This window comes from Varroa destructor, unplaced genomic scaffold, assembly GCF_002443255.2.
Source record: "Varroa destructor unplaced genomic scaffold, Vdes_3.0 BEIS01000001.1, whole genome shotgun sequence".
NCBI lineage: Eukaryota > Metazoa > Arthropoda > Arachnida > Mesostigmata > Varroidae > Varroa > Varroa destructor.
In genome coordinates this window covers 13,554,182-13,579,437 of record NW_019211454.1, presented here as the reverse complement: position 1 = coordinate 13,579,437, position 25,256 = coordinate 13,554,182, and the positions used below count along the sequence as shown (strand labels likewise).

The window sequence follows — 25,256 nt, the reverse complement described above, 5'->3', positions numbered from 1 at the left end:
TTTGTATACCGTCCGCTGCCCATAGAATTACTTGCAGAAATCCTTTTATACGGCGCATTACTGCGACCGCGTTGAAAATTGACAGATTTATATAGTCGTACACAGAACGCTGATATTGCGCGCAATCAGTGAATATAGAGAGACACTTCAAAGGCAATACGGTTTCAATTACCCCAACCATTATGTCACGTTTCTATTAACTCTGCTTTCGGGACAGAAAAATTATTCATTTTTAGAAGGACTGCAGCATCGACGTTCAGGGACTCAAGCAAACATTGAGCTCTTCAAGCTTAACACTTACTGACTTCGTTTTTTGTCTCCCAAAATGTAGAATTTAAATAAGATATATTCATTGTAATTATACCTATTTTAGCGTAGTTTTACGTTCATCTGACTGCTATCAATGTCCTATTATTATGTTAAGTAAATGAGTCGACGTTGTAAATAAACACTGGCCTTTAAGTGCCACAAATCTGATTACTCTTGTTTAAATAACGTCTTCAACCGGAAAAAGATGCCAAAAACGTTTATCATCTTTTTTATTTTCTCCCTACGCTCTTTCCGGGTAACCATCGTGGCGATGCTTTGTTTCAGGCCCCAAATTCACTAAGCAGTTCCGCCAAGTTACCGAATGCTATAAGCCGAACGCTTTTCTTGCTGCAATGTTCCATTTCGTTGAGTTGCGCGCATCTATTATCGTCATCCGTCTCTTCGTTAGGCCACGAGCTTTCGAGCATTTGCTGTCTCCCCTAAAAATGGCATTTGTCAACCAGCAAATGACTTTACGGCCTGCCGTCCGCCCGGGTATCGTCGCTTATTGCTACTTTGTAGACGGATTTCGCAACACAACAGCGGATTTTCCAACCTATGTAAACCAAGTACTAGTAAATTCCTTACCGTGGTGAGAGTCGTGAACGACAGTGGAACGGATGACTTCGCACGTGGTCACGATAGGATTACTGGATCTCAGAAGGGGCTCAGCCTTGGGGGATGCAGTTCGACCATATCACAGATGATTCTATTGATGGAGGCTCAACGATTATCTTCAGCGATAAGTTATGCGTGCTTGCTGATATGGGGTGGACGTTTAACCTCAAAAAACAGGACACGGAACACTAAGAGCCTTGATTGATTAATAGGTCACATGTACATACGCATAGTAATATTTCTGTGTTTATTGCAGCTGTGGACAATTCCTCCCCTCGAGGCTCACTAGAGACCCCGCGCAGGCCTCGTGGGCGGATAATGACGTCACTAATGTCAAGGCAAATGTCAATAACGTTTACACAGGGACACCGCAAGCGGAGCAGGGTAAAAAAAAATGTTCGTTATGCTTGTTAGCGGCCGCCCATTGATAAACACTTTGTGAAGCCGCCTACTGCTAGATTGCCTTCATCATGCCACATTGTGGTTGTATGTATCGAATGCCATTTGTAATTCTTTAAAATTGCTTTTTTTTCATATATGTAACTCATAAACGTACGGGCTCGCTTTGGTTTGTACGCACATTGCAAGATAACCAGTAACTTGGGTACAATTATAGGCTCCAAGCCGGACTTTCTATGCTATCCCGTCATTCAATTCACATCGACGGAAATGGTAAGTGACACGAAATTCGGGTAGCAGACGTTAGAGTATCGACATAGGGCAGAAGAGCCTGACGATACGCTGTATATATAGGATTTTTGCAGTTTTCGTGGAATATGAGGAATTGCTTGTCTTTGGTTTGCGTTTGTTTTCCTAAAGAGTTCATTTTAATTGATGCTGTAAGTACAAGAAGCCCGCTGCGGTCTCATCCAAATTTCATAGTTTATACCTGCAGGGGTCGATAAAGTTATTTGCCTCACAATTTGATGTTAACTTGTAGTATCTGCACTTGCATTAAAAAAAAAAGAAAAAAAACTTTTTTTTGTTAAATTTTCATTGTCTTGCGTGATCGTTGAACGCTTATATATATATATATATATATATATATATATATATATATATATATATACACTATCAACTTTAAGCTACGATAAGTGTATTAAAATTTATCAAAAACAGTAATTACTTCCGGACCCAAGCAAACAAGCCGTCTATTAAAATATCTGTTGGTACATCTCAAATGGATCTAAAAAAATAGGTATGTCTATACTAAACGTCGGCCACCTACAAACACATTGTTGCTTCTGAGCTCACAAAAAGTAGAAATAATACATGTTTTCGTTATGTTCGAAGGAACCATGCCCTCACATGCTGGTAATGGATCATGGCCGATGTTTTGTGTTATAATACGACCATAACAGAGTGAAGAAATGATTCAAAAAAGATTTTTTAATACATGTAGAAATAGTTTTAGGAGTCCAAATGTGTAATCAAATCACAATGTAGCTGGATGTGCTTGTTCTCGTCGTCGTTTTTTTTAGTTTTAAATATTTCGCATTTTGCTTGCCTATACATGGCTGCCATAAGCCAGCTACTACAAACAAAAATATTGCAAATTTTTATTCGTGCGGCACTGGATGATTGTTCTTTTTGCGCTAAGTTTGAAAGCAAAGGTGTTCCAAGGTTAACAGGTCGTTCTAGCAGGTCGACACATTGTCTTTGAATCGTCGATTTCTACTTCAACTAATGTTATGCAACGATGGTACACACCCTTTGGTTCAAGTCCTGCTGACGTACTGATACTATTCTTCTGCATGTCGTCGGTTAGTTTATATATCTGCCTCGTGTATCGTTCGAACGTTAACATATCTGTGACCCTTTGCCCGCAATTTCATTTCGTTATTAAGGTAGTTTTTATAGCTTAAAATTTTCTACGTGTCGTTTGCGCCTGTGCCTTTCGTAGATTTCGGATAATTATCTCGTTGTCCACTTCTTCAGACCTTTGAATGACACACGAATAAAAAGATTTCTATAAAATGCCTGTGGGGATGTTTCTAATTAGTTTGTCAGCTTAAAATCTCGTTTGTTCGACGTCCCGATTTGAATTGCCGCCCTATTGAGAACCACCTTACAACACGAGTCTCGTCACTATCGTAGCTAATTATCGCCTGATGGATTTAAGCGCGACTGCATCACTGCACCATAGCCAAATAAGCGAACAACCCCTTGGCAAAATCTGTTTATCAATAGATAGTTAGCCAGCCGTGTTTCGAGCCACAGGTCTCGCGGGAGACTGTGGACAGCGGACCGATGAAAAAAACTTTTCATTTTGCCAATAACACGAAACAGCTATACGCTATGATAACGATTAACGATTGTTATCGCTTATCAAAGCATTACCCACTAAGACATTTAAAGTGATTCAGTTAGATAATACCCTATAGGATGAGCGTGATCGGCCATTCATCTGGCGAGCGTCTAACTCACCTCTTAGCGTGCGCCGCAGTACTTCGTTGTTTTGATGCGATTTATTTCTACAGGCCATCTCCATGCAATAACAATCGAACTCGCCGTCATCGTCTAGGTCACTTTAGGCGACCAAATAAGCCAACGGGCTCTAGTTTTTTGGCCTGTATCCATGCTGAAGTTCGCTTGGGGTTTCACTTTTTCGTATTTGAGTTAGGTCAAACATTTTCAGACGCGACGTAACTCGTACAAATCAAACACACATCGATTTTGGATGGTGCTAAAAAAATACCACAAATACCAAAAAAAGACCATTTTGTATCTTTATGTTGAAAAATCGTAATGTAGACCAATGTTTACTGCTATGGTGTGCGTATTGTACTACAGGGTCTCAGCCATTGAACCTTGTTAGACTAATTTAGAATTGATTCTATCTAATAGTAGCACAACCAAAAGCTTGCAGGTACGCCTACAGGCGGATGTACAACAATTGCCGCAGCACCAACGTACGGCAATCGACTTCAGTAGTATACAGTCAACGAGTTTAAGATAAATACTCGTACTTCGTTACATCGAAATGTTTACACTATCTTGTACCTTACACCTATGTTTATGATAGCGCTGTACTTTTTAGTTAAATGCAATTTCTATAGAAATGCTTCGCTTACCGCACATATCAGAACTCTTATAAACCCGCATGTATATTATATTTATTACATATTACTTTAATTTATTTACTTTCTCATTTATTAGCATTTGCAGGCTTACCCACGTCTTCGATCGTTTGCATGCATTTGGTCATGCTCCTTATTGGTAGTAACCCTTTATCTTTTTCATAATTTAAAAACAGTCGATGCTATGCAGCTACGCAGGCTTTCTTCAACTGGCCCCTCGTGCAACCTGCCGCGATTTCAACTAGGACCAAGAGGGCATTGCCTTACAGGCAATCACTTGGCAGTCTTTAGCGATTTTTATTTCACCTACGTGCAGACATTCTGCGACAATCCTTACAAAGCGTGCTAGATCTGTAGGATGGAAACGATGGGTTTTTTCGAGGATTTAAATAAATATTAGATAGCTACGAGGTAGCCAAGGTTCTTCATGTAGTATTTCGATTAGGGTCCTTCGATATACTGTCACGTCTCGTGCTAGAACTAGCTCTCACACCTGAATACTGCCATAAGCGGCGCGAAATAATTTCGCACACAGGGGCATTGTACCACGTGTAAGAAAAACATTTTCTCCTTTTGTAGTTGTGGAGCCACAACTAGCGAGGCAATCGTCAGGCAAAATCGTCGAACGTGAACTCGAGTACACGAAAGAACCGCAGCGTCAATCTGAGCAAAGCTTTTTGACCTAGTAATGATGCTTCGTTTAGACGCGGATAACGTCACTTCGGCTAGGAATATGCTCCTCAATAGTTGACAAGCTTCGATCAAGATCCCAAGCTAGAGTCAATGCTGCCGATATTGCCCATATAGGGACGATATTGTCCTTCTATAGGTTAGACACACGCGTATTCAAGGCGTTATGTCGCGAAGTGTTGAACTGCGCTCTGCGGCCGAAATTTAAGCAACGGCACCATTTTCAATTCAAATCCATTGAATAAAGACACAGCGTAGATGAGATACTACCCCCAGATGTACGCCTCGAGGTGAGGAAAAAACATGTTGAAATGCTTTCCAAAACTTAACTACACGGCACGATTCCACTAATTTGCCCTTACTTTCCATCTACTATAGGTGCCACAGAGGTACAGCTCTAACTAACTCTTGGGATTTTTCAATGTCATAGAATCGACTTCTTAAGCGTCAGCTCCGACTTTGTGTCCTGCTCGCCGACACATAGCGTCGCCACTGTGCACTGCGTTCAACTGATCTACCTAAACATCAGCAGTCGACAGGAGACTAGCTCAATTTTAAATAAAGCAAACTTCTAACACCTGTTGTCGTACGTCTTACCTTTCTAGGAGAGGAACTTCGATAAAGCTATCAAATAGTATCTATGACAGTATACTGAACCAAGTCCTTTTTGTTCGCTCGATGCAATGCTTGACTCGTGGAGATAGTTTAGGGGGGAGAGATGGCTTTGTAAACGAGAGCCATATGTTCGGTCACGCCTCTTGGTATTGATTGCGCCTCTTGGAATGGGACTTTATCGGACAAATGTTAGTTTACTTGTGAACTTTAATATATGCCTTTGATATACACCATGCGGTTTTATACTGCGCTGTACATTTGTCAATGGTACTTTTTCCATTGGTCTTAAACGGTCGCAACGGGAACCTTTTTGTCTCTTGAGCTACGCAAACGGTATAGGCGTGGATCTATATAGCGGAATAGTTATAGATAGTATTCTTCGAAATAATCGACCCTCAGCTGAAGTTACCTGGTTGACATTAACGTCAAGATTTTATATTTCCTTATAGCATTGTGATGTATTTCATAGGATCGATTTTGTCACGTGAAAAAAAACCTACCTCGATCGGAAGTTAGAACTGACTTCCGATCGATGTTGCTACCTAAGAAGGATCCTTAGGTAGCAACATTTACTTAGAGTCTGGTTATGTAAATATGCAAAAATATACGCTAATTGCAGTGTGATTTACGTTAAAAAAAAAAAATAAATACTTCAACGTTACGCTCTACACCATAGCTAGATACATGCGGATAGATCTTGATTGGGGTACGCTCAACGGAATCCAGGAATAAAAAAAATTGTACTCCGATTTCTGACAAAGCAACCCGGTCACCGATAGAGGAGTCAACGCGCAGACATAATCAGGCAAAAAATATATACACGTTTTTAACCTAGGTTATGAAAAAAGCTTGTCTATATTCCATTTATGGAGATGTATTGCATCGCCCATTAATGCGCTACTCATATTACTACTAAATGCACAACAAGGCTTTGTAAAATCCTTTTCGTATAATAGACTTTGTCCTAAATGCTAGACGTCAATACAGGGAATCGAGGTTGACTGATAAGCCTGCAGTATTGTTTTTTCAAAGAGAAGGTACCATTAGCCTTTGATATCGGAGGTAGGCGAACTGTATTTAGAGTCCACAGTGGGCTAAGTGTGTTGTGTGATGCAACTGCTGTCATCGCTGAAAGCAAACAATGGACTGAATGAATTTACTTGTAAAGTCTGTGTAACATTTGGTTGGAGCTTATCGTACCTATAGGGGGTAGACGCATGCCCATATGAGCAGGTTCGTTTACCACTAAGTATGTCACTGGCGGTCAACTGCAAATTTTCCCTATAATTTAACGTTCTAATTTCGAGAGTTCACATTTAATTATAAACACAGTATCTTCTCTAAGTGTTGGTTGTTTTTACCATGCCGGTCGGCATGACTATATAAAAAGAGTCGGTGGGCTAAATTGTGAAAAGCGGTCGATAGAAATAGCGCAGCAGCAGCAAAGAAACCGTTCCGCCATCCCTATGCTGTTCCTATTCGTAACGTTGTTGAGGGTGGAACCCTGCTTCATCTACTGGTATCGTTATTCAGCGAGTTTATTTTGCAATATCGCGCCATCTTTGTAGTACTTGGGTGTTATTACGAATGCGTACAACGATGGCCTTGGTTGCGCACAGAGCTTGCACCGATATCGTCTTTTGTTTGGCAAATCCTGCGTATGCATTGAGACTTGCCTTATTGCTCATCTTTCCAGTAGAATGAAGTCTTGCCACCAGGGGGCTCATACCTTTCACTTTGTTTCATTTATGTATCGATGTCGAATTTACCCCTTCAGATAAACCAGGATCTAAGTTTATAGCAATAATATATACCGAAATATTATTGCTATAAACCTATTGTGGACCTGGACACCAACCGCAAGGCAGTGGAAAACGAACCGATAATAGTTGGTCCTGGCTACAGTCCTGTGTGCCCGAAATGACCTATAAGTAAACCTCAGTTAATACAAGTAAAGCTGTCTGAATGCCCCTCCTAGAGCAAACAAAGTATCAGTTGCTCTGATACCGTTTGAAAATACCCGTGATCCACTAACCCTTATATTTTAAATAGCAATATAGCGATGCCTATCAACGAGCTGGAGGAACAATTGGTTCTGCCCACTTTAAAGCACCGGTGTGGATAAACTCAAATCGGTTCTGGTAGCTTTTCGCTCCTAAAGGTTTTCACATGACATCCAGTGACCCTTTGGGTTAATTTTGAAGCAGCATCATTCTATATAGATAAGGGAATTCCCTGCGGTGTTGAAGCATAAGATAAGTTACGAGGAAATTAGCTGAACTTGAACACGCCCAACATTGTCCTCCGTTTTTGCTTGCGCAAAATAGGCTCTAGAAAAGCTTCACAGAATGGAGAAAGCGCTACCTGTCCCACCGTAGGTGTGAGATTGTTTACTAATCTGCGAGTTTCGGCTGAATGGACGGCTACAGAATATATGGCCATCGACCTATGCATCGGCTGATGGCTAGATTCTTGCAGCGGTCAGCTTGATCAAACATAATCGGTCGGAGAAGGGTTGCCTTTTACGTCTCACCACTCATTGGAAAATGGGTCTGTTTGATGTGGAGGTCCTGCGAGGCGGACATTCCACTGAACCAAAGATGGAGCAGTCAGCGAAGCACACTCCGACGTCCTTACGCCCGCAAGGTCGCCTGCCGGACTGTGCGGCTCAGACTTTTCCTACTGTCATGGCTAGAGGAGAATATCGTTTGATCCGACGACCAACATAACTATCAAAAATCTCGACGTCACTCGTACGCACCATTGGTCTTAAATTTTACCAAAATTAAGGCCGTGAATTAGTTCGTGGTAAAATGGCTGGTAACATGCCTGGCTTGACTATTTGGAGTGTGGAATTAATGCTGACAGCCTCATCAAGTAGTTTGTGTTATCTCTGAGGCAGCATGATACCGTCTGTGGTCGACCTAGTAGAAGAGCAGATATTTCGTAGAAGTCCATCTATTTACCTGTTTCCTGTCAACATGACTCGATTAAACTCCGGGTTTTCTGGCCACTTCCATTAAGATCTTCGAGGAGTCTTTCGTCGGATCCAGTGAATATTTGGCTATTTTCGGGGGTACCTATTGCGGTCAACGTGGCCAGAATGATTTAAGCTGATGGTGTACTGCTGAGCCTCATTGACTTTTGTGATTAATGCGGATGACCTCTTGGGGTGTCACTGACTCTTATCAAGTTGTAGTCATTGCTTTATATGCCTATGATATGTATTCTGTTTTTAAAAATATATATGATTATTGACGATTCTGTTCACTTTTCATATATATATATATATATATATATATATATATATATATATATCACACATTAGCTTATGTAATGATAGTGATGACAAAGATAAATTACTTTAAATGAGTTTAGGCAAAGGCAAACGGCTGCTCCTCTACAGCTAAACATAACTACGTAATTGACGTTTCATTTTAAAGTTAACTTGCAAGCCGACGTTGTACTTGGGAAGCAAGTATTGATTCGTCTTTCCATTTTAAGTGAGTACAAATTCAAAGATATATACAAACTCAAATACTCTAGCTAATACTCTAAAACTAATAGCTCTGATGGCGTAAAACAATGCTCCAAGGAACAGTTTTGTCCATAAGCACACTACCGCAAACAAAGATGATGCAACAACCATAACATCGAAATAATCTTATGAGAGATTATTGATATGGTCCTCTAAAAATCAGGTTCTCTTTCGGGTAACATTCTCAAAAACGATACCCGGCAAGTGTACACTTCTGCCATTCCATATATATAGATATACATGTATATATATCATGTATCTATGTAACGTCAACATCAAGTTTCTGTATACAAATATTTGTCTATACTTTTGTTACGATTTAACTTTTATCTCTGAACCGCTTGCCAAGCGCGTACTTTCCGCATTCGATGTGAAGGCTCTCGTGGCCGTCTTCTCTGCAACGAAAACCAAGGCTTGTCCTTTCTTGCTTCCTGGCCATTCACGCTCCGAGCAGCATGAATGGCCCTCTGTCGTATAGGTTCCACTACCCACCAGAGCGAGGACTCCCGATGCCGTTACTGGGGAAGGGACGTGTTACCCTCTCCTGTATGGCTAACCGGTTCTGTTCTCTGAGCCACCAATTTGCCGTTGGCGTGCCTGGCCAACAAGAAGCGAGTAAACCCAGTATCGAAAACGAAGTCTAACTGCTCATCGTTTTAACTCTTTAAAAATCGCCTATGACGACGATGATTTTGATATGTCACGTGTCGATATCGGAAGCATGCGTTTTCCCGCCATGCTTCTGTTCTTGAGCATGCGCTCGTCTCACTCCCCAATTCGCTAGTGTTTGTCAAATTGGCGCTGTCTTAACGAAACTCTGACAATCACGCTTACGAGAAATCGTGTCGCCAACCGAATCTATAAAAATGACATGCGACAACATTCAACTGCTCTGCATTACTTTGCCGGTACAGTCAGTATCAGAGGTCCAGCGTACCGACGGCGATATGCCAAGACGTACACGGTTATGAGTACGAGTAAATAGAAAGAAAGAAAAAATAAAAAAAAAAAACAAGAAAGAAAGAAAGAAGTGAAACCGTAAAAAATCAAATCGAACGCTTCAAGCTTGACAAATAAAGACAAAGAAAGGCGTCGCTCGTACAGATAGCGGTGCGTCACACCGTAGCTTTGCTAAAAGATACTTAAATACGTAAGAAGGTGCTCACTTACAATTACTTACTTACTGCAGCTGGCCACCGTCACCGCCGTTCGAAGAAATATCAGCAGCGAAGGACCGCTATTTTTGTTTCTTCTGAGGTTTTATTTTGAGAAAAATCTTTGCTGAGTGCGTGGTTTGGAAGTGTTCACGTTTCTGGAGTATTTGCAATTTTCGTCGTTATTGTTGTTTCTAATGTTGACATACATTCTCCTGTTGATGCCGTTGTGAAAAGTTGAAAGCAAGTTACCACGCGCTTCCGTGCCTCGGAAGGCCTTGCGGGGCTTCCGGAGTCTTGGAACTATTGAGTTGGGTGGTCGTGTCGGTAGGGGAATTTTTACAACGTGCAAAAACGGTCCAAGAGATATCTGAAGTAAATGATAGCGTATGTGCGCGAGCGAGAGAGGAGCGCGTAGGAAAAAAATAAGAGGCGGGCTAGTAAAGGAAAGCGCGATGAAGAAGTTGCTACCACCTACCGAGGGCCGCAGCATGCTGGTGCTTACTTAAATTACTACTGTCATTGTTGTGGTTCTTGCTGGTAGCCCTATAATTAGTTCGATGAATCAGCACTTAGTCACCTTAGAAAAGGACGAGGGATGTCTGATCGCTTCAAACATCACTGCGATAAGGAGAGGTGTAGACCTTCCTTGACGTGGGTGGCTACTTACCGCACATTCTCTATGACGTGCGCGGCATTTATAATTAGTTCAGCTTGATCATTTCTTTCTAGTCGTCAGCCAGCCAGGACGAGCAGAACTTATAATATAAAACGTACAGTGCAAGGCGCGATGGAAGTGCAGCCTACGGAAGTGCAGATGGGTCATATATCGTCCAGCGGAGCTGCTGCTGTTGGACAACAGCTGAACTGGTCCGAATGCCGTGAGCAGGAACAGGAAATTTATATACAATATAATATGAGCTACTATGGTATAGCCGATTCGGAAATGGCGCAAGAGCGGATGGGCCTGTGGTGCGTGGCCATCTACGTGGTGACTGTCGTAGCCTCATTGGTGGGTAACTGGGGCGTCGTATTGACGGTGCTGCTCAACCGATCGATGCGGACGACGGTGAATTTCTATTTATCGAATCTGGCGTTTGCGGACGCACTCATCGCAATGTTCTGCATGTGGACTTATCTAGTGAAGCACTTTCATGACTCATACGTGCTTGGTGTATTTATGTGCCGCGTGGAGGGATTCGTTCAGAGTAAGCATAACACCGAAAAAACAAATATTCGTGTGTTTGTCAGTGTATAAGCCGCACGTTAAAGATGAGGCCTCGCCTCGGTAGAGAGCTATGCGGTGTCGGTGAAGAATACATAGGTGCATGAGGAGGGTAAAGCTCATAGTAGGGGAACGATGGCATGGAAAGTAGAATGGCTTTGATATCTAATAAAACAAAATCCACATTGAATGAATTTTGCAGGGCTCTTACCGCTGAAATCAGTCTCCCCGAAGTTACATTGTAGGAGTATATGAAGCAATCTACGGTATCATATGCCACTGTACAGGAGCTAGATAATTTTTAAATTAAGATTACAGCTGTCCTTATGAATTTTTGACGGGCTAGATGTAGATCAAATGAATATAATAATAAAACAAAAAAGAAAAAAAAACATTTAGGATGAAAACCGCTTGTCAAAACTAAAAACTCTCATCTAACGATCACAGACACGGTATCATATACGCAATACTCGAACACAATTAATCTCAAAACATTTTGCAGAAGCTAATAATTGGCTGTCTTTTACACTTCCGGGAGGTGTGATTCATTAGAAGAGCCACTCGAAAATAAAGGAACTTTCAAATTTAATTAGTAGAAAAAAAACTAACGCGTCCAGGATACTACGAAGGAATATATCACGCTTACTTACCGCCACTGACTGATCTCACAGCATAGATAATATATTTGATAGAGTATTTTTATTTTCATCGTTTTTTCAACGAACCAAATTCGAGTCGTATCTGACGGGTACAACCCTTGCTGTGCTCCCAACCATGATTCACGTTTTGTGGAAATATCTAAACAACATGATACAACGATGTTTTTATTCGAATGTATGGACAACCTGTATGTGCCTGCTGAAACAGAGTAATTTGGGGTTAATTGACATCAAGTATCAATTTTACGAGGGTCCTAGCCAATATACGATTAAGGAATTCGATATTCCGAGTCTGGAATTACGTGCGGAGGCTTAGGTAGGACATAACAACTACAACGTCAACTAGACTAATAATGGATCGAGCGTGCCGCTTTTACGTCTTTTGATCAGATTTGCACCGGCAGCAACGCAACGTAAAGGCCAATGTTCTTTTCTCGGTTGTTTTTTTTTTGAACCTGGCGACCATTCATCAGGAACGAGTGTGGCTGGGAGTTCTAGGAACAAAGCCCACACACTGCATAGAAATGTATTTACCGTTTTTTTCTAGCCAAGCTATCATCTCAGCGAAAGAGGTGCCGGCATGATAATCTCTACTATCGTACACAGTGTTATCAATAGAGACACAGGAAGCCTTTAGATTCTAAACTGAAGTTTAAATCAACGATACAAAAAAATGACAATCAAAGTAAGACATGAAGAATATTAGTTTTAGGTCTTCTTTCGATAATGTCATGAAATGCTGTCGTCAGTGATAAATCTACTGACATTGTTTACGTATCGATTTAAATTGCTACTAATAATTTTATTAATTAATTAAAAAAAGTTATTGCTTTCATAATAAAAGCTAAAGTTATTCATGACGTTTAAATGTATGAATTTATCCAAACGCTTTGTAAAGGATCAAATCGACCGCTAATACGGGAAGCTGGTTAGCAAAAAGCGATACCCGCCCTAATTATAAATAAAGTATTGCTATACTATATAGCTCCACTGTTTCGGTGAGCTTTTTTTAGGTAAAATTTAATTTTTTTAATTGCAGTAATGAATGTTGGTTTTTCCACTGCGTTAAACTTCTTCTAGAGCGAAGCAAAGCTTTGGCGGGTATGAAGGAACGATACTCGCAACTTGTGTGATAGCAAAGCAAAACAAACATAGCATTTTGGATGTTACAATTAATAACATTGCTATAATGAGCGCTATGATTCAGAATTTGTTCTCTTCATAGCAGTGAATAGCCCTTGTGACACAACGATCATAATCAAGAAGGGCCCCACAAGAAGGGCATGTAAGATTGTTTTTGTACACATCTATTTCTGTCACCGACGACGAACTCTGCCACAGTGCCTTCTTGCGCCATCGCCGAGTGCGTACCTTTTCTATAGAAATGGTCGGAATAAAGGAAGCGAACATAATCTAATCTATATCGCGTGCAATTCTAGTTTTATTTTTTTAGGCCAGCTAAAAGTCACGCGGTCCTAGGCACTAACGAACGGTGACAGTCACTGACAGACCAAAATACATCTTCTGTTTATTCAAACTAACTCAGTAGGCAACTGGGGTCGACGTATGAGCTTAGCCGTGTATAACAGAGTTGAGAAACGGAAAGAAAGGATTGTACCCCACTGGCCCTAAGAAGTCCTTGATAGCAAATGGTGGCAAAGGATCTAATGAAGCTACTCGGCGAAGGGAGGTTTTACAACGTGAGAAGGAATGGAAATTCAGCTGTGCAGTTGATTCCTTGTCGCCCGGTCTTTCTTCTTTTGTGTCTGTATTTGGAAGTCTATGCGAGTCCCATCGTAGAATATGTCGCTGATTATGGATTGTCTTGTATAGTGGTACCATCTTGCCTACAATGCACGATCGTTTTTTATATGATCAAACACGATACGTGCACCGTGGTTAATGCATAGATTTATTCAATAGCGTAGGTTAAAATGAACGTTTTCGGCAAAGTCTCTCATGGAGGCCACCGATTTGTCGAATAGGCCGCGAGGGACAAATATATAGATGGTCATAATAACTGCTTAATAATCATTTGCTTTAGATATTGGATGCACAAGCTTGAGTCAATCCGAAACAGGAGGGGTATGATGGAGTTAAAAATTTCGGCTTCAACCTATAGCATATCGTTTAGATGCTATATATGAATGATAGTACAAAAACTACGTTGAAGACAGTTCCATATTTTTACTTAGCAAACTACTATCACCGTTGTCCCTCTAACGTGTTTCCTATTTATAGAACTCCGTTTGAAGGCTGTCGTCCTAAATTGCGTAAGGTTTCGCCTCATGTCATAGTTTGTCTCCGTGCCTACAAAGAGAACTACAGGAACTTGCAAAGTATTAGAGTAACGGAAGTCAACATAGTGTGGTAATATAAATATATATAAATGTAGAGAAATCCACTCTAATCGAAAGGGCTATAGTAAGACGATGTGCTATATTAAAACAGCTGCAATTCAACTTTTTTCGCTCGTTTAAAAATCAACGTTTCGCAAGTCAAAGGTAAAAGTTAGAGATCATCTGACTATAATTACGTAAGTGAATGTTTCTTTTTTTTTTTTTTGTTTAATTAGAACTATTGATTCTATAAACTGTAGAGTCGTTTCATGACGAGAGCAGCAATGGTGCATGCCCCTTCCTGGTTTGTATGAATCTACCAAATCAGGATATAAAATGGTTCCGAAAAAATAAAGATCACAAACAGATCGAACATGTTGCACAACAGCCCGCTTCGCTAAAATCGATGTGTCGATGTTTACAAATGCAATTATACTCACTGCCTTCTACTGAAGTTACCTAAGTGAATTGGAATTGTCTGGTTTGATAATCTTAACTGAAGTTACGTCTTACCCTAAACATGGATTTCGAATAATTTACGAGAGAAACGGTAACGGGATGATTAAAATATCCACTGAAAAGCGTCGTTATGTTTTCACAGCCTCAGTGGATGACATCGCTAATGAAATTCTTTAATTTACTGTACCATCGCAGACAACGGTCCTTGCATTTAAAAACCTATTCGCAGGCCATTTTTTTCCCACACAATTTTGATGACTGTTTTGTGTGCGCGTCAACAAAGGATTATCAATCAACAAAGGAAATCAATGTGTAACCGTAATGGCAATACATGCGGTGAAGGTCATGTATTCAATCTAACAAGAATAAATGAACAAATATCGATTTTTATTAATGCAAGGTCCGCTTCTCTCTTGGCCGCAGTCTCGGTGAAGGGCGTAAACAGGTTACGCATCTTTGCGTGTATGCAAATTATCTGGACGGCTCACACAGCGAATTGTTTTTGAACTGCTCCAGGCCTGCGAGCGGCATGAGTCGCGTGCCGTAGTTAGCATCGTTAAGGCGTAGTTTTTCTCTGCCTACCAAATGGTCGGCCTGCATAAACAAGCGAAACGTATAAAATAATTATCGTAAACCGGGGGCAGCTTTGACTGCTGGGGCGACTCTGATACAGTGATACGCCAAGATAACTGAACCTAATTAATATAAGCCAACGGAGGTAATTGGCCGTTCCACTTAGTCAGAATCCGTTAATTTCGCCAAAATAATATATGTATGTATGTACTCAGATTGTAAGAAATTTGCAGTCGTTAAGATAGCTAACTTTTGGGAATGTATGTTCGAAACTTTAATCTATACGATGACCTTGTGACAGACAAAATTTTCAGTAAAGACCCCAAAAAAAAAATCTAAAATGGGTACATATATATATATATATATATATATATATAATATATATACGATTCTCTGTATAAATTTACACATTTCGACGTAACGGACACGTGTCCGTTTGATATTTTCGGCGTTCAATGAAAGCTAGTTCTATCTAAGATAAAAGCACAAACTTAGTATATAGGAGACAAAGAGTTCATGTTCGGAATATGGGAGAAGATTAGTTATTGTCTAGCGCCGTTTGCCCCCGGAAAACCCCCACCAAAATTATGAACCTCTTTGGTGGCACGAAATCATTGATTTTTGTTGTTGCGAACTCTTCTGGGCAGAGTTGAAGATCGATGATGAGGGCTAGATTGATTAGGTTGGGAAATGTTGAATTTTTCGACTTCCACGACGTGTAGACTCTGATGGCGTGTGAATGATGGTGGTGGTGGTGGTGGTGGGTCTCAGTAAATATCTAAAGAGGACACACATACCAATAGCGCTTTGTTTACAACTGCTATTAAAAATCTATTAAAACAAAACAATAAATACAAAAAAGGCCATTAAAAAAAAAGAGAATGTAAACGAATTTTCTGCGAGTAATTTGTGAGCTTTAATTAAAGCCAGTTGTAACCATATTGCCTAAAATATCTCCGTGGGAAAAGCCTCGGTGGCCACACGTGACAAAACATCATTCAAATATCTGTTTTTACTCAGATGCAGTTTATAAACAAATTACATACATTTATCCCAACATTTTGTGTTCCCATTTGTCCTAATATTCCTCTTCTTCTCCTTTCATCATTAAGGATGCTTTCGGTAAACTTTACAATATAGAAAAAGCGTATCATACCGCTTTCAGCGCAACGCATTGTCGTAAAGCATTGACATCGATGTTGTGAAGGGTCGTTACGGTCGATCGACACCTCGTAGAAATATAGGAAATGTAAAGGTACGTTGTTAGGTCTACGTTAACGAATTAGTTACGGTCAAATGATACCCTTTTTCGTGAAAGCATTATATATATAACATCATCAGTGTAGATATGGATCATTATTACTGCCGGTCACTGTTGCCAATCTGATGGAGCGTGTGACGGCATGACGCATCGATGCTTTTTTCAAAGGAATATATTGAATTAACGAGCCATGTTCAAATTCACTATGAATTGCCTTCGTCTTGAAGCTCATACGGCCCATAGGTCTTCTATCATTCCATTGCATATAATTTCATCGTACGATCGTAATACTGCCAGAAAATCCGTTCCGAATAATAATGGATCCAGCTGTGAACTACGTAAATATCCGTTGTAATCGGATCGGGAAGTCAGTATCAATGAGCTGTACATGACGCTGTACAAGACACGCTAGCTAGCTAGCTAGCTCCGGATCCTGGGCCGATTTTTCTGAGGAAATTTAAAAAACCAGCCATAACTTCACGGATACTCTAGATATCGCAGTACCTATGTAGTGTCTAATGTATTGCAAAGCATCTGCGAGTGTACCCCCCCCCCCCCCACAGACACAGCATACATGTGATCAATACGATCCAAGGTCGTATATTTTATCCAACTCAAAAACAACGGTAACGGGACATTTTCAATATTTGGATAACAGGAAGAGGTTGCAGTAGTTAAACACTCAAACTCCAATAGGCTGGGAGACTGCGAGGCATACGAAAAACGGTTGGGCCAGTAACCAGCGATCTAGTTTAGTCGTCTATTATATATATATATAGAGAGAGAGAGCGTAAAGTACTTGATGCCATATCTTGGTTTTCATGATCTTGAACCGAAGGGAAATCCTGCAGCTATTAACCCTGTACATATAGTTCTATTGACAGATCAGTCACTGATACTATAGCCGCGTTATAATGGACAAAGGCGAGGGATGCGTATTTGTGGGTTAAAAAAAGTTAAATCAACTAAATTTTGAAGTTGTAAGGAACCGCTATCTCACTAATGTGCGCGATCTTTCTGAAATTTCTTGGGCCGATAGATAGTTTCATTTTCCACACGTGGGAACGGTTTGGCAGTTCGGGACATTCGAATGTCCACAGCTGGACAGGGCAAAGTACGTCATCTTATATGGTCAGGATAAAGCAGGAAAATGTAAGTAGAGGGAATTTTCAGCGTAATTATTATATGTAAATCGCTTATGTAGCCAGTAACAAATACACTCGGACATTTCGTCAACAGCAAATAAATATACACATAAAAAGTCGAACAAAGTGACTTTAAAGCAGGTCATGTAATCGATCAGCCGTCCTGTTTCTGACGGAAATAAAGACAGACGTCTATCAAGCATTAGCGCACCGCTGTTCTGAAGCCCGTCCGCATTGTAACGACCAATACATGCAGAGCATCTCAATTCTCTGTGCGTATTTAGAATGTCGTTCCCGGCAATTTACGTAAGTTTAGCAGGTAAGCTTGTAAAAGGTCAGGAAATCGCCGCATCGACAAGCGTAGCACAGACGATGGTGTTCGGCTTTAATATATAAGCTCTGCTGATGGAAACCCCACTGGCTATACGAACGGCTATCTTGTGCCCAAGGAGCTAACGCCTTACGCTCGGAAAAAGGTCAACAATTGTATTTTCTTCCGGTTATTGATTCCTTTTAAACGAGTCTCACTGGAAGAGCCAGTACAGAGAGAAATTAAAAAACAGTAACTTACGTACTCGTCGACCGCCCGTACTTCAAGTTGACGCCTTAATTAGTCACAAGAACGCAGAGTTTATAGCTGTGCGTCAATAGAACCCTATACAAGCCTCGACCTCATATAAAATATGAATACAAGTTATGAATCTAATTATAAGCGCCTCGTCTCTGATTAATTTTAGTTCTTATAGCCTCTTTAAAAACTTTAGCCGTTTGTTTTATGTTGAAACAGATTGTTGCTAAAAACGTAGAAACGTATTTTTCAATCGATGACGACTGATAAACAGATCAGCCAGCAGTCTCTAGATAAACAGCAACTTTTTTTTATGAAATGACGGAGTTTGGCGCCAGCTGACACGAATATCCATGCTCGTTCGTTCGTTCGTTCTAGCGCCGCAGATTTCAAAGACCAGGTAAAAATTGTTCTTCTAAAGCAGCGTTGCGACCAGCAGGGTACATTCATGGTTAAATAGATCAATTTCAAGAAAGATTCTGTTATGAACACTATTTGTTCTGACAGTTTGACTTGGTAGCGGTGCCGACATGTTAGAATATAAGAAACGGAACTTGAACGCAATATGAAGCCGAGTAACTAACTTCAGTTAGCTACAATGATATTTAAGAAAAAAAAAAAAGCCGTTCCTTCTTAGTATACTTATCAGGAGATATCATCTGTGATACCTTAAGTATAAGCAGCCGATTTCAGATGCGGATTGATAACTCGTTGTTCATTATCTTCACATGTCCCCCTAGACAAAAGAAGATACGTTCTTCAAATTCGAACTACACTGTCTCCACAGAGCGTCTTCGCTGAGACACTGTCACGGATCGAAGCTTCATTACATCTAACGTTATAAGCCAAAGAAAACATAGAAATTTTCACGTAGCAAGGCCATTTTCATTCTAACCCTTAATATATTTTACGCATACATAGACGAATAGGTAGACATAACATCAATTTTTGCCAAGAATATTTAATTCTATAGCTACCCGAGCTACGTCATATGTACCTTGCTAAAATATACTAAGATATTAGATACTAGCTTACTAACTGAGTTACAACTATTAGTCGTCGTTAGGTTAAAATTAAACAGGTGTTTAACTGGTGCTTCGACTAAAGGGGAACGCAGAACAGTCTTGTCTTTGTACAACGATAAGACGGAAAAATGGGTTACGTTTGCTACCTTGATCTTTTTGTTCTCAAAATGGCAGAATTTTTATGCGCCAAAAAAAAATTGATATCGCTCGGGTGTTGCCTTCACTGCGAGTTATGACGCCATTTGCCGCGTGCACAGGGGTCGTTCGTGAAGGCGCAAAAACTCCGTGAAGTGGAATTGATTTGGACGGGACGGAAACATAGGCAAATTCGAGCGAATGATGAAGCTTTTAGAGAGGTACTTATTCTAGCAGAAGGAGATTCGCCAACAATATACATAATAGAACGGGAAACTTAGCATACAAAACAATACTCGCTAGTGCTGTTGCTTTCTCTGACGGAATATATCATCATCGTCATAGCTCCCTTGTGCATGAACTATCTATTCGACGAGCTGCGTAATCTTCCTACAGGCCATTTAAAGAGGTCTTCGTGGCGCTAGTCACTGGAACAGTATCTAAATTTAGATATATTCTTTTTTACAACTGTACAAAAAATTGTTGCAAAAAAATGTATGCTATTTTTTTTTTCTTTCAATTGTCTCGCTAGCACAATCCTATTGGGGACACATGCCAGTTATATGACGCGTATTAGCATCAACGCTATCCTTCATATGGTTTCTTCTAGCACCTTACCTGAGAGGTATATTCAGTATTGTTATGGCCAGAAGCACGGCAATGGCGAGCACCCAATGGTAAGTGATTGAAAACGTTCGTTCAGGATTATTTGTATTTGATAATTCTTATTAAATAACAAATGACTATGACTCACAGTAAGTATACGGGTTGTTGTCATTAAGAAGCTAGTTGACAAATGGTGTGACTTTTACGGAGCTCATCCGTTATTCTTTGTTAACGTTCACTAAGATGCATACAGTATGCCTCAATTGCTACGTTTAGTTGTTCACGAGACATGACACCTGAAGAAGAAGGCTAACGTGTAGACTAGCTACACCCATATAGATCGATGAAAGATACGTTAGGATCAGCTCAGAACCTGCCTTGATCGCCGTTTTCATTCGACAAATGGCGTGGGTAGTCATGGAGAATAGCAGAATCCGTGCCACATCATTAAGTGAATGTTTACGGTACTTAAGGTATATTATTTACACCCGATAAGGCATTTTTCAGAACCTATAATATCACTCAGGCCACTTTCTCAGTTAGGACATTTCAATGATTCCAAGGGCCTATCCTTGACAAGGCACGGCTCTTGGCTCCAGATGAGTATCATTCTCAAGTCGCTTAAGCACCTCTTAAGTCAACATGATCGATGCTGTCCTAGGTTTGCTTGGTTGAGCCGGATACCCTTTGAGGTTGCCTCATTCCGATTTCCGGGCGGTATCGTTAGTTTGAACGATACGAATCGGCCCCTCAAATCGAAACAATAGAATCGTTGTCAAATTGTGTTACCTACCTTGTTTAGGCTCCGAGATACCTACTTGTTAAGGATTTTGCGTCTTCAATACATTTTGAATTAATCGCATAATCAAATATACTTTTTGAAGGACTTTGATGATATTATTGGCTACTTTACTATTGCAGCCAACAAAAGTGATAGGATCGTCGTGTACAAAAGATGGAACTGTTCACTAAATGACAGTAACAATAATGTATTTACTAGCACTACAGTTGTGTAATAGGTACGATCCTGTCAAAGTCTCAATTGAAATTTTCGCAGAGCTACCTGGGGCCGACGAGAGAAAAATAGAAACGACAACATTGCATAAGCGTATGGAATCGTGGTAATCCTCTACCCCCCGAATATCCACGCCATAGGCCAAGTTTGAAGTAAGAAGTTTTCCAGCTTCATTTCAGCTGAGCAGACCGAAAGCGCACCGCGATGAACGAGAATGAATCACTTAAACAATGGGCTCTGTGAAAAAATGCGGATAAATGTAAGATTTGTAATATCATTTGTGTCTGAAACATACCGGTAGGCATTTCAATGGATCAATAAACAATACACCTGAAGGCTATGTCATTGACAACGGCAATATACTAATTGCCTAACACGATCACGTGAATATCTTCTCTCTTCAACTTCCGCCTGTTGTATAGCAGGTGTTCTTCTTATTTCTGCTGCTAAAACACGCCACGACGTCGAATAAATTGAAGTGAAGAAACCCATAGGCGGCGTATACTTCACATGGATTCAGTCGTCCGCCCTCAGAATATGAAAAAAATTAAATAGCAACAGCTCTAACATGTATAAATTCACTGATTCAGCAAACACGTACACAATTCTCAAAGTATTCGATAGTATTCCGAGTTATGGGTAAAATTTAGGCAACACTGATGGTATGGAATGAACGGAGAATTAAAGGCAATAGAAGGCCAATAGTTCTTTATTGCTCTAGCACTAAAAAAGGGAAATGTTCAATATACAGGGAAGCAATAACCTGCCTACAAAAAGTGCTTGAAGCGACAGGTTGGTAGCAGTATGTGATTTTGGTGCTCGCAGGGAAGACGAGTCCTCTGTATTATATTTCTCTTTGTTGATGGCCTAGTAAGTTTCGGCCTTGGAAAGGATAAGCAGTGTCAGTCTATTGATGACGGGGGTGTAGAGTGACCCGCGGTGGGTTGGATCCAGGAGAACTGGCCGGTTGTGCTGTTGCAGTGTAGAATAGGAGGTTTCTTTCACTACCGAAGTTGCACCTGCTAGTCGAGTCCCTATACAGAGGCGGCCTATAGGCCATGAGTGCTGGAAAAAAATGCAGCTATACGGCCGAACGGATGGACCATTTGATGCTGTGTAGTGGTACATGTACGTGTGTGTTTGGTCTGTATATAGGGCTTCTCGTACCTCCCGTACACTCCTGACGCAGTCAGACATATGCAAGACGTCTAGCTAATGCCGGTTGCAATCAGGTTTGCCATGCCACGAAAAGCCCTCTTATTATTAAAGAAGGTGCTACTAAGATGAGCGTGCTGCAAAACGAGCTATTACGATTATAAGCGTAATCTCTAACGAGCGCTGAGATTGCTTATAGAAAACTCTTGGGGACCAGTAGAAACAATAGCGATAGGATTGACGATCCTTTAGATACGATTTAGCTGTATACAACTGTATATCTCCTGCCCATTTGTAATCCATAACTATCCGCTTAAACACCGTTGTGTTGTCGCAAATATGTAATTTGTACGTATTAAAGAGACGCTGCATTGGTCTCGCATCTAACGGTAGCCTGTAACCTCCCGGAGTCGGTCACCGTTTTTGCTGTCCCTAACTAAAAGACCCAATAGCGAGTAATTAGTAACGGTACAAATCTAACATAATGAAAAAAAAAGGCAACTCAGACGCTCTAACACGATGGTGTCAAAAGATAACCGTTACTTTGCCAACTCGCAACAGATCCTCTAGTAGCTTGTCTCCTGCTGTAACCATCAATGGCTATCAATGATACGCGAACATACTCTCTTTCAGGTAGTTGCAAATCATCTGCTAAGAGGGCAAGCATCGTGGCTGGGGAGTGTGCTGGTATCTAGTGTCAATGCATAGCTTGGGAAAATGGTATGTGACCAACGCAACGTTCACTGGTACCAGCAATGCTAGGCCAGCTGACTAGCGAGATGCCAGAGACCTTGCTGCTTCCGCCCCTGAACCTATGACGCCCAGTGGATTGCGAGACATTCGACTGCCGCATACTACGTTATGCAGTTAGGTATCGTCGATTTTTGTTTCAGAAGCTGTCTAGCGGTACCCCAAGCGTTTTCGTTATATTATATTATACAAAATAATTCCTGCAATTAATTTCGGTTTGAATTATAGACAGGCAGTACATCACCGTCGCCTTTAATACCGCTTTATAGATCAGTGCAGGATTAGTACAGGTTGATGAAGGTATTTCATATTCTGTTTTGCGAAAATGGCTCTACTATGTACACCAGAAGTCCATACATTTTTATTCGCTGTGCCCTAGCAAAACGTGTAAGTAATGGTATAACTTTATGAAGCTTTCTGGCTCATCAAGTTGAAATGCCTTTACGTAGATCCTTATGCAATGGAACGGGACGACTATTAAGCTCTATCCGCCCACTAAAAACAGACTTGTCTCTTACCTCTACCGATATAGTTTGACATCTTCACCTAACGAAATTTACTATATTCTCTCTCAATATTTCTTTTTGGGGGAGGGACGCTGAATTTTTTGCATCGGTTTACCTCCGGGGGTTTACCGCCGGGTTTATTATGAACTACCCCTAGAACTTATTGACAGTACAGGCCTCAAATACCTTAAAATAATTTCTTTGTTTTGCCAAAGGCGTCCAGATTTAGACCATTACATGATTCAAGTTGAATAGAAAAGTCAGCAGTACATGCAAGCCGAACGAGTAAAAACACTTCCTCAAGTCAGTTCGCCTGTCTTCTCCTGGGGTTAGCTATTTAGTCAGCTACAATTTTTCTGGGCAACTTTTAGTGCCTCAGCCCGATTCTTGTCATTTGGCGTAAAGCCTATAACAGAGTTTCCCTGCGAGATGGTCCGCTGTTACTTCAACTGCTGTCATGCGCCCAGCAGGTTCTGAACGCCTAGCAGTTCCTTCGTACCTCGATGACTGCGACAGTGGTAGTAGTAGCAGATAAAATCTCTCTCTGTGTCGGAAAGGAACGTTCGCGCACCCTTCCTCCTTTCGGCAAACCCAACGACGCTTGTCTCTTTCATAGCGTTCAAACGAGCACACATGAAGGAGTCTGTAGTCTCGCTTCGCGCTTGATTATGTCGGCTGGATAGCTGAACGGAAGCGACTGAAAACATTTTTGACAGCTGCCAACGTAAAAAGAACACGCTTTCCACACGCCTGACTATACGACTGCAGGATAGCTATTTTCGATGGAAGTCCGATTTAAAACCCATGTTTTTTTCTCCTCGATATGAACATATCAGGGAAGACTGCAAAAGTGGTGTTAAATTTTGTCTTTTCGATAAAGATGACAGTTAATAGGGTGGAATTATTTGAAGGCCGAAAGAAGAGATATGCGCAGAAACCTGTTATATATGGATTGGTCTAGCTGAGATAGACAAATGCATCACAAGGACATTACGATCGTCCAAAAAAAAATCTAAACATCGGTCTCCGTCGGGTGCTGATAACGTCATAGGAGCGGAAATGTTGTTGTTGTAATGATTGGCTCTTGTGGATAGCAGGTATGAGGTTTACATTCAAGTCCGAGTTACCGTTGTCCTGCAGGATTCCTATCTGAATCGAAAACGGAACAAAAGCAACAAACTCTAGAGAGCGGGCGGAATTAAGAACATCGGGTTGATCTATCGAATCCGGCACTGTGCTATCTAGTGTCTGACGAAGCACCACATTTAGCTTTTGGCAACGGAAAGAAGGCATGATAGAGAGTACACCCTTGTGCCTTATGAAAGGGTCTCGCCAATTTATATCTCAAAATAAGGCTAGCTCTTCAAGACGTTATAGTGCTCAGTAAACGAACCGTTTCCTTATTATGACCATGATGCGCTCATTTGCGTTCATTTTATTATTAAAAGTAGAAAATGATGAGATTTCACTTGGAGGAACATCTGATTGTGTGGTAAATGTTCGATGCCTGAACTGAGATAGTGAAGACGTATGTATATAGAAAATATTCTGTTTTTTTTTTTCATTGACGCTTCCTTCTTTATTCATCAAATTCAAATATTACCGTAAAATCATCATGGCGGCAAATGAGTCAAATAGTAACGAAATTATTTCGTCACAACCGATTATTTGCTTTTGCTTAAAAGCTAAAAATTACAGCATAAGACCTAGAAGCGTCCATAAAAAGTTTATTTAGTTAAACTAAAATTAAAAGTCAGAAAAATGCTTTACAGGTGGTAAAGATATACTTTTCGACAAAACTGTGTACTTCAGATTTTTCGAAGATAGTACC

General features: G+C 40.7%; 1 protein-coding gene and 1 long non-coding RNA gene across 6 annotated transcripts in view; one reads left to right on the top strand and one right to left on the bottom strand.

Annotated features, from left to right (window-relative positions):
- Nucleotides 1-554: 554 nt before the first annotated feature.
- Nucleotides 555-3,604, bottom strand: LOC111255184 (uncharacterized). Its single transcript, XR_002675368.2, has 4 exons — nt 3,355-3,604; nt 2,638-2,867; nt 898-1,115; nt 555-749 (listed from the first exon to the last, which is right to left on the bottom strand). It is a non-coding gene; the product is annotated as an uncharacterized LOC111255184 (long non-coding RNA).
- A 5,844-nt stretch (nt 3,605-9,448) lies between these two features.
- Nucleotides 9,449-25,256, top strand: part of LOC111243096 (QRFP-like peptide receptor) — a 79,997-nt gene continuing 64,189 nt past the window's right edge. For all 5 annotated transcript variants that reach the window (XR_015317911.1, XR_015317905.1, XM_022788173.2 and 2 more), the window contains exon 1: nt 9,449-11,212. Coding sequence is in view for 3 of the 5 variants with exons in the window: in XM_022788173.2 (XP_022643908.1) it covers nt 10,795-11,212 (418 nt within the window). In the remaining 2 variants the exon portion in view is untranslated. The remainder of the gene's footprint in view (nt 11,213-25,256) is intronic.